Here is a 10,153-nt window from a genome sequence, read left to right as displayed (position 1 = left end):
AATTATCTACAGTTTTATTATTTTACTAAAGAAGGGCTGCCAAAAAAAAAAAAAAAAAGAGAGATTGCCTCTCAGAGTACTACTCCCAAATGCTTATCTTTTTTTTAGTCCCAGAAGCCTTTCATACATATGTCACAGGTATGCTCACTCCCTGTGAAAATGTATCTGGCCAGAGCTGCATGAATATTTACTCTTGATGCCAAGGGTGGCTGTGCAGCGCATGCTGGAAGATGCAAAAGTGCTGTCACAGGTCTCTGCAGGCCCAGGGCACTTGCTCTCCAGCCAGCAGAGCCTGCAGCCCAGAGCTAAGGACTTCTAGTTCTGTTTTGGAATGAGTATCATGTGGCCTGCTTTCAGATTTGGCAGAAATGCTGCTTCAACAGAGAAATGCACTGAGGTTTTCTTAAGATGCATTCCAAATTGCTACGAAATCACTGCTAAGATGGGGCATCTGTGTACTGAGCTCTAGCAGGGAAAGCTGCAGACATTTAGGCTGAGGCATTTCAATACAGTTCGGAGATTTGGTCTAGCCTCACCTTAGTGCACTAGACAAACAAATAAGCCCAGGTTAACAAATGATTACCTGTGGTTATTCTCGTATCAGCTCAGCATTAGCCGCCCACAATGGACTCAATCTGAGGGGGCTTGAAGAAATAACATCCGGGGCCCACTCCATGTTTCCCACTGCTCACCAGTGCCCAGTTTATTAATTTAGGGGTGACAACGAGAAGCAAGAATGAGACACCACCACTAAAAGGGCTGCAGTTGGATACCCCTCCCCACCTGGTAAAAGATTAGCGAGATGGTGACAATGTGAAGGCCTTCCTCATCCCACTATCAGGAAGATGAGGAAAGAGATGAGGAGGATCACGGGAGGGGAGGAGAAGAGGACCACGCTCGACCCTCTCTGGTAAGCCTGGAATTCCTTCTGGTACTGGGTCATGCACATCTGTTCGACCACACGCTCCATTATCTTGATATCGGTCTCGGTGAAGTTCTCTCCTTTGGTGGTGGTGGTGGTGGTGTGCTGCTTGACTGTGATGTTGACGCAGTCATGCACAAAGTTGTTCTCGCTGCTGTACTCATTCACGGGCCTGTAGTACACTTGGTTGGGGTAACGGTACATGTTTTCACGATAGTAACGGTCCTCGTAGTCGTTACCAAAATGTATGAGAGGCCTGCTCATTGCGCTTCCCAGCATATAGCCACCAAGGCCTCCCACTACCGCCCCAGCCGCGGCCGCCCCTGCCACATGCTTCATGTTGGTTTTTGGTTTACTGGGCTTGTTCCACTGACTGTGGGAGCCACCTTGACCCCAGCCACCCCCACCATGGGGCTGTCCCCAGCCACCACCACCGTGGGGTTGTCCCCAGCCACCACCACCGTGGGGCTGTCCCCAGCCACCACCGTGAGGCTGACCCCAGCCACCACCACCCTGGGGTGGGTAGCGGTTGCCGCCAGGACTCCCCTGCCCTGGATATCGGCTGCCTCCAGTGTTCCATCCTCCTCCAGGCTTTGGTCGCTTCTTGCAGAGGCCCATGTCACTCCATGTGGCCACAAAGAGAACCAGGATCCAGCAGCCCAAGCCGCTTTTCATCATGACGACTGGTCTGAAAAATGAAGAGGATGTCAGTGTTCTAGATCTCTGGTGGAACCACTTAGCATTTGCTCCATAATGAATGAAAAAGAGAATAGCAATGGCGTTGATTCCTCGGTCCAAAGTGCTCTACACACTCTGTACCTGCTTAGCCGCACTTCGACAAACCAACCTAAATATAAGGAAAGGGTTAACAAAACTCTCTCTCCTTCTCTGAGTACCGATTTGACCTTAAGTTAATTTCTAGCTCTGTTCCCTGGAAACTTGATAAGGGTGAAATGTCAGCAACTTTGCTGGCATTGAACTAGAAATCAAAAGAACCTAACCAGATTCTCACCCATGGTGACTCCATGTGTGAGTGACCTTTAGATATCTAGTGGGTCTGCCATAGCTCTGAGATTTTTTGGAGCAGTGGCTCTATTACTGGGGTGCCTAAGACCCTGAGCAGGGGTTCTTGTCTTCTACTGACAAAGAACTGAACAGGAGAGGCAAAATGTCCAAACGAACCAAAGTTTATTAAAGAGAGAGGAAGGGAGGGGCTCATGAGGAAGAGATGGAGAGGGGCTTCTGCCTAGCTAGCCGCCCCCCCCCCCCGCCTCTTCGAACAAAGGGATTCCTAAGGTCTATAAAGGGTCTTTGGCAGGAAAGAGGCATCATCTTTACTGATGAAATGAATGGGGTTCTGAGGTTCAAGATACTCATGCGTGATGTCTCTAAACCCCAGTTCGAGCCCCAGTTCGAGATACCGTTCTTGCATGCCTCTGGTGGAAGGTCCCTTTGTGGGTCATGTTGACCTTTACTGGACACGCTCTGCACCTGGTGGGCGCCTAATGAGAGACTTGAAAAAACAATGGGCGGGGCAGTTATCAGCATTTTATAACTAGTCAAGCTGAGGGCCTTTAATTTGCGGCCTCTTTATCTCACCCAAGCCCCTGGCTTGCCAACTAATCATTTTTCTGAGGCTAGCAGCCAGAATTATGTGGTGGTCTGCACATAGGCTTAAGTTTCAAGGGCACTGAGTGGGGCTTGTTTGACCTGGCAAGCTCGGTTCCCTGCCTGTCTTAGCTCCTGTACCTGGGCATGTCCTTGTGGGGACCCTGGGAGCTGTGTCTATCCTGCTGTTACAGAGGACATCAGCTCCTGCCGGGCACAGGACTACTCTGCTAAGGGGAGCCTGTGATCCACCAATATGGACTTCCCTTTCTGGCACCTGAGCAGTCATGCGCAGGGCTAGGGGTGAAAGCGAGACCCTGGTTGCTGGGTCAGCTGCTGTGAGGACTGCTTTCACAGAAGAGGGGCCCTGGTGTGGCCCTTCTGAGTAACCTGAGGCCAAGTATGGCCCATGATGTCTAGTGAGCTTAATGTCTAGTTAGAAGACCCCTAACTGAGGTCTTCTTGTCTAGCTGAGCAGTGCAGCAATTAAATAACTATGTAATTAATGGCTGATGTCTTCTTTCAAACTCTGCAGGAATGCAAGCAGGGCTGGAATCCTCTCCTTTGCTGCTATACCCTCAGGGGCTAGGGCAGAGTCTGGCCAGAGCAGGCATACAAAAGGCACTTGTTAAGTTAAACAATGAACATCCCCTGAACGCCCTGAATGTACAAATGCCAAGATGAATTTCCTCAAAGGAATTCTCAACACCATTTTATTGAAAACAGGAAACATCTAGGATTTTCAATCCAAATTCCTTCCCTTCTTTCCTTCTTCCCTCCCTTCATCCTTCTCTCCCTCCTTTTCTCCCTCTCTTTCTCTTCCTTTCTCTCTCTCTCTCTTCCTTTCCGTCTGTCCATTCATCCATCCCTCTGACTCTCCATCTACAAGGTCTGCCCAAAGTAGGATAAGAAAGGCTGTGTTCACAAGATTTGCACTCATTCAGCTCAAGAATGAGTTTCAGTTCAGCATTTACTGTTTAATGAGTGACTATTTTCCCCCCCTAAGGTTTGGTACAAAAGTAGCATTCCTTATATAAAAGGGCTAACACCATTTAGGGGATTAAAAAAAAAAAAAAACCCTGAATGATTCCTTATGACCCTTTACAGAATCTGCATTCCTTAAATAAAAAAATCTCCTTTCAGATTGCCCACTGCAGTTTCGTCGATTCCAACTCATAGTGAACCTACAGGAGGAGGTAGAACTGACACATGGCGCTTCCTAGGCTGTAACCTTTATAACAGCAGACTGCCACATCTTTCTCTCACGGAACAGCTGGTGGATTTGACCACCCACCTTTAGGTTTGCAGCTGAGTGTTTAACCACTGTACCAGCAGGCCTCCTTCCTTTCAGATTACAGACTTCATTTACATGTTTCTGCTGTATAATGGCGGTCAAAGAATGTGCTCAGAATATCATTATGTGCCATACAACTGAAGAGAACATAGCCTGAAAAGATGTTAGTCTTTTCCCCAGCACTGGGATTATCTTCGAATAAATGTGTCATTGACTGTTAGAAAATGATTTTCATATCTTGCAGAGCTAAACAGGAGCTCTGGTAGCATAGTGCTTAAGGCACTTGACTGCTAACCAGAAGGCTTGTGGTTCAAACCCACCAGCCACTCCTCAGAAGGTTGGGCAATCCACTTCCATAGTGATACTGCCTCGGAAATCCAAGGAGGGGTCACTATGAGTTGGGTCTGACGTGACGGCACCTAATAACAACAACAACAACAGCAGAGCTAAACACTAACTGGATATAAAACTCATAGGAAGAAGAATCATTAAACGATAAATGAATTAACGTTCTGCTTATGTTTCTACTATTTTATTGAAATCTGAAGCATTGTCTTGGTGGTTACAGTAAATTAAAATATATTTGAATGCTACAGAGTTAAGTCTACTCAGATCATGCCAGCTACGATATCTGGAGGCTCTTCTCGGTTGGGGTCAGAGGTGCAGGCTCCTGGGACATGCTGACTAGCCTCATTCTGACACCCCACATGTCCTAGCTGCTCCCCCTTCTCCCACCAGCTTTCACAGACCTGGTTCTTTGAGGGGCTGTCGTTTTCTCATGCCTCTCTCCACTCCCCGTGGCCTCCATGTATCTCATACTTCTGCTCAAACACCTCAGGGAACTGACCTTGGACATCATTATTACCCCAGCCACTGACTCCCAATCTGAAGGGTTTTAATCTCAGCAACTTTTTTATTCATCCCAGCGACCTACCCAGCCAACACCCTGGAGTTCCAGAATTTTCTCTCTGTTACACCACACATTGACTCTATCAGCAAATCCTGCCAACTCAACTTTGAAAACAAATCCTAAAATTTGCAGCTTCTCACATTTTCCAACAGTACCATGCTAGCTGAATCATCTCTCATCTGATTTCTTCAACAGCCTCCCAACTAGCCTCCCTGCATCTCCCCTGGTCCCCACTGTGGCTTCTCCACTCAGCAGCCTGCACGCACCTTTTAAAATGCAGGTCACGTCACGTCATTCCCTTTGCCCCAACTTCCCAGATGGTGCTCCTTTATACCTAGGCTAAAACCCAAAGACCTGACCAAGCCAATGAGGCCCCACGTGACCTGGCTCCCTGCTGCCTTCCTCTCAGCCTCCTGCTGTTCCTCAAACGAGACAAGCATTCTCCTCTTTCCAGCCTTTGCAGTTTCTGCTCCCTCTCCTGGGAAGGCTCATCCTCCAGGCACAAACGGCTCAAATGTGCTCCACTGTCAACTCAGAGGGGCCTTTCCCACCACTCTACCTAAAATGGCACCCTTTATCCGATCGCTTTTGTTCTGTTATACATGGGATCGCTGGGAGTCAGAGCCAGTCTATGGCACCTAACAATAACAGCACTCCATCCCTTTAGCCTGCTTCATTTCTCTCCAGACAGCTATGGCTACCTGGCATATTATATTATTTATTGCATACATATTGTTAATTTCCTCTACTGTATAGAAGCTCTCAAAGGGCAGGGGTTTTGTTTTGTTCACGGCAGTTTTCCCAGTGCCTAATATTTCTGGTGCCTGACTCACAGACCTATAAAAATAAATGCTAAATGAATGAGTAAGTGTGAAAAAAAAAGAGAAAAAATCTATCATACAGCACAAAAAGTAATTTAGCCAAAATGGATATCTAAAGAGAGCCATATTTATGAATTTGCAAAAATTTTGAAGATATGCTATTAAATACTTGATAAAGATAAACACATTTATCATTAAAAAATACTCTTAGCAAATTAGGAATAGAAGGGCATTTCCTTAATCTGATAAAGGTTATATAATAAAAACAGCAAATATACTTAATGGGTAAGCTTTGAATGTATCCTGTCAAGAGCAAGAATATGATGAGGGAGCCTACCATCACAGGACTGGCGCTCTTGTCTAATGCCACATGCAAAAGAAGTAATAGGTACAATAACTAGAAGGAAAGAGTTCAAGCTGTCATTATCTGCAATTAATGTGATCATCTCCATGAAGAATCCAACTGAATCAGCAGAGAAAATGTGAGAACCAATACTAGAGTTCAGTAAGGTTGTGTGATACAAGCCTGGCCTGCAAAAATCAGAAACGTTTCTCAATATCAGCAACAACTGACTAGAATGAGATAATGAACAAGTAAGTTACCATTCACAATTGCAGCCAAACCTTTAAAGTATGGAAAACCAGAGAAAAATAAAGTTGGATTCCTAATACTACATGCTAAAGTGGACTCTAAATGTGAAATCTAAATGTGAAAGGTAAAGTACCATGTTAGAAGAAGAAACTAAAGAAGAATTTCTATGTGACCTGGGGGAAGAGTAGGGGGGCATTTTAAACAAAAGCACAGACCATAGGCAAATAATTGATGAATTTGATGACATAAAATTTGAGCATTCTTACTCAATAAGGAATGCTGTGGACAAATTTACAGACTACAGAATGGTAAAAGATACTGACAGTATTTGAAACTAGCGGAGGATTCATTCCTGGAATCTTTAAAGAATTCCTGCAAAGCAATAACAGACAGTAATTACAACAGTAAAATGGCCTAAAGATATAAAAAATTAATTTACAGAAGAGGGAAGCCCAAAAAGATATGAAAAGATGTTTGAAATCGTTAATAATCATATAAAACAAAAAAAAAAAATTTACATTTAACAGGCTAGCAAAATATAGAAAATTGGCTAATGGTAAGAGGGCAAGGGTGTGAGGATATAGAATCCCATGTTGCTATCAGAGGAATATGGATGGTGTAGTTGTCCTGGAATGCAATCAAGTACCATGCAGTCAAATCAGGATCCAGAGAAATCTACTCCTAGGTACACATCACAAAGAAAGCTACACACAGGTTCACAAAGACATGCAAGATTTTCACTACAGCATTATTTATAGGGTGAGGATTCAAGGGGTGGGGGCTAGGCATGCCTTTCACCAGGAAAAAAGGAGATACATGGACATCATGGAGCACTAGGCACCCAATGGGTTAGAAGCAGCATATTAGATGAACATACAGCAACATGGACAGATCTTAATAACACAGTGGAGAAGACAAGGTTCTGCACCTCAGTGAAGATAAGAACAGAGGAGTATGATTAATTTAACCTTCTACACCTGAGGTATAAAAACAAAAATAAAATACCAAAACAAACAACAACCAAGATAATTATCCATCACTGGGCAATAAAGGAACTCTCAATCAACTCTAAAAGAAAGATTTTAAAGACCACAATCTCTGGCTGGAATGCAATAAAGCTAGAAACTAATAATAAATGTTTGAATTATATTTAAAAAATAAACAAACAAACAAAAAACTCAATCTATATCAAATTTTACCTCCTGGGGAAAGAGTAAATCAAAACTTTACTGAAGAGTTCTGGAAAAACAACTTATTTGAAATATGGACAAAACTTTGTGAGAGGACAATTCATAGCCTTAAAAATGCCTTTATTATTGAACAAAACTAATGAAAATAACTGTTCATTTCAAAAAAAGATAAAGTTTAAAAATAAACTGTTGTAGTTATGAAGAAAGAAATGAGTTACACATAAAATTTAATAAATAAAACACAGAAGAATGTGGAATTTTCCAATTAAATCAAGAAGTAATTATTTAAAATGTGTATATGTATGTATGTGTGTGTGTACATACATACACAAATCACTTGAAAACACAACTGCTCTACATTAGAAATGAGAAAATGGAAACAACCTTAGGAAGAGAGCAGGCTTTAAAAGGATAACAAATTACCACATACAAATTTATTTTATGAATTAAAAATCTGTGCGAGGGATTGCCTTTCTATTAAAATGTAAAGGGAAAAAAATTAATTTAAGAATTAATTCATTCAACAATTATTTATAGAATAAGAAGTATTTGTCAATTTTTAAAGAAGTAGAAAACTTGCATTGATCAATAACCATGTTAGAAATGGAGGGAAAAAAGTTGTTAAAACATTACATATTTTAATGTAATAGTTACAGTACAGTAACAAATTGATTAACAAATATTTGTTATTGTTAAGTGTCCAAGGTTCTAGACATTATGCTAGGAGCTGAGGATAGGATGGTAAGTAAGATATTTAGCTCGGAAGGTCTGAGACCCAAATAGATCCTGTGTGGGGGGCTTTATAAGATAGAGGGTAAGTGGAATAATGAGATTGGAGAGTAAGATCAAGATCATATGGGTCTCAAGGGCCATAGAGTCTTTTATACTAAATTCAATGGGAAGCCATTATAGGGTATGAGTAGGAGATTGACATGGTAGTTTTTTTTTTTTTTTTTTTAAATATAATCACTCTGATTGTTGTATAAAGAAAAAAAAATAGTGAGGCAAGAAAGGAAATACTGCAGGAAGATGGTGACTTGGCCTGGGATGATGATGATGCAGTTAATGAGATGTGAATAAATGAGATGCATTTTGCAGATGAATTAATAAGACTTGCTGATTGATTGGGTGGAGGAGTGAGTGTCTCTTGGGTTTATAGTTTTCATAACCAGGGAGAGGGTGGTTCTGCCATCTACTTAAACAGGGAAAACTGTGGAAGGGCATGTTCAGGAAACAAAGCCAACAGTTTGAGTTTGGACATGCTAAGTCTGGCACAACTATGAGATGCTGAAGTGGGAGAATCAATTTAGGCAACTGTTACAAGAATCTGTAACTCAGTAGAAATAAACATTTGGGCATCTTCACCTGAAAGTGGTATTTATAGGTAAGGGGATGAAGGATCAAGATTCAAACCCGAGTATCAGAATGCCAGGCTTGGACCCTTCAGTCACCCTACTACAAAGCAATGTGGATGCCAATTCAAAAAGAAAACACCACCAAACCAATTTTAACAGTTTAGTAAAAAATATACAAGGATTCCTTTAGGACCATAAGGATGGTTCAAAGTTAATCTAATATGATAAAGAGAAAAAAAAAAATTCTCTGTCGATATTGAGAAGTTTTCAATTAAAACCAACATCCATTTCAGATGTTGAAAAAATTCCAGTGGTTAAACTAACAAATAACAGCTTTACATAGAACTGGAAGGATAGTCCTTTCACATGATCAAGAACAGCTACAACAAATCAACAGCCTGGACCCTATTTTAATTGAAAGAGGAAAGGTGTTCCCGTTAATGTGATAAACAAGAATGTGATCTATTGTTTATTACTTTAGATTGTTCAGGAAGTTCTAGGCAAGTATGGTTTTCTATCTGGAAAATCCAGGAAAAATACTCAAAAATGTTTTAGAATGAGTAAGTGATCTCATTTAGGGGGCAGTTTTTTTAAATCAGTGTATTAAAGAAGAATCAGTGATCTCCCAATCAGATATAATGACTTACAAGATTTAGTGCAGAACAATATTACATTTATTATGACAAAAAAAATCAAAATACTTAGTATTTACTTGTTGTTGTTGTTATTATGCGCTGTTGAGTCGGACCGACTCATAGCGACCCCTCCTTGGGTTTCCGAGGCAGTATCACTACGGAAGTTGATTGCCCAACCTTCCTTCCGAGGAGTGGCTGGTGAGTTTGAACCGCCAGCCTTCTGGTTAGATGCCTTAGCAATAATAATAATAAAACTCAATGCCATTGAGTCAATTTCAACTCATAGTGACCTCTGGTGGATTTCCAAGGCTGTAAATCTTTACAGAAGTAGACTGCCTCATCTTTCTGCCATGGAGCAGCTGGTGAGTTTGAACCATTGATGTTTTGGTTAGCAGCCAAATGCCTTAACCACTATGCCACCCAAGCTCCTTTAATAACAAATAGTAGGGCTTATATGAAGAAAGCTACAACATTTTACTAAGAGATGTTAAGGAAGACTTAATGAAAGAAGAGGGACAAACTATATTTCTGGATGGAAAACCAATACCGAAACACACCAATTCACTCCCAAAGAATGTATAGGGTCAACACAGTTTCAGTTAAGAATTCACAGGAGATTCTCAAAGAAAATGATAAAATGCAAAGAGTTAAGGAAAATGATATTTAAAAAAAATAGAATCCAAGAGGCACATGTCCTGCCAGATATTAGAATGCATACAGGAAACCCGACAACGTGGCAATGGTTCATGAGCAAAATGACAGAGTAATGGAACTTCAGAGAAGATACAAAAGGAACAGATGATCTCACTAATCCTCATTCTCATTA

General features: G+C 41.7%; 1 protein-coding gene across 1 annotated transcript; it reads right to left on the bottom strand.

Annotated features, from left to right (window-relative positions):
* Positions 1-826: 826 nt before the first annotated feature.
* On the bottom strand, positions 827-1,657 carry LOC103211271 (prion protein). Its single transcript, XM_007957210.2, has one exon. The coding sequence runs from the start codon at positions 1,598-1,600 to the stop codon at positions 827-829; it is 774 nt and encodes a 257-aa protein (XP_007955401.1). The 5' UTR covers positions 1,601-1,657.
* Between the last annotated feature and the right edge of the window lie 8,496 nt (positions 1,658-10,153).

The sequence above is a fragment of the Orycteropus afer genome, unplaced genomic scaffold (assembly GCF_000298275.1).
Source record: "Orycteropus afer afer isolate SDZICR_OR568_19922 unplaced genomic scaffold, OryAfe1.0 scaffold00717, whole genome shotgun sequence".
In the NCBI taxonomy this organism is placed as follows: Eukaryota; Metazoa; Chordata; class Mammalia; order Tubulidentata; family Orycteropodidae; genus Orycteropus; species Orycteropus afer.
The sequence above is the reverse complement of the archived record's forward strand: the minus strand, read 5'-3'. Positions and strand labels throughout refer to the sequence as shown.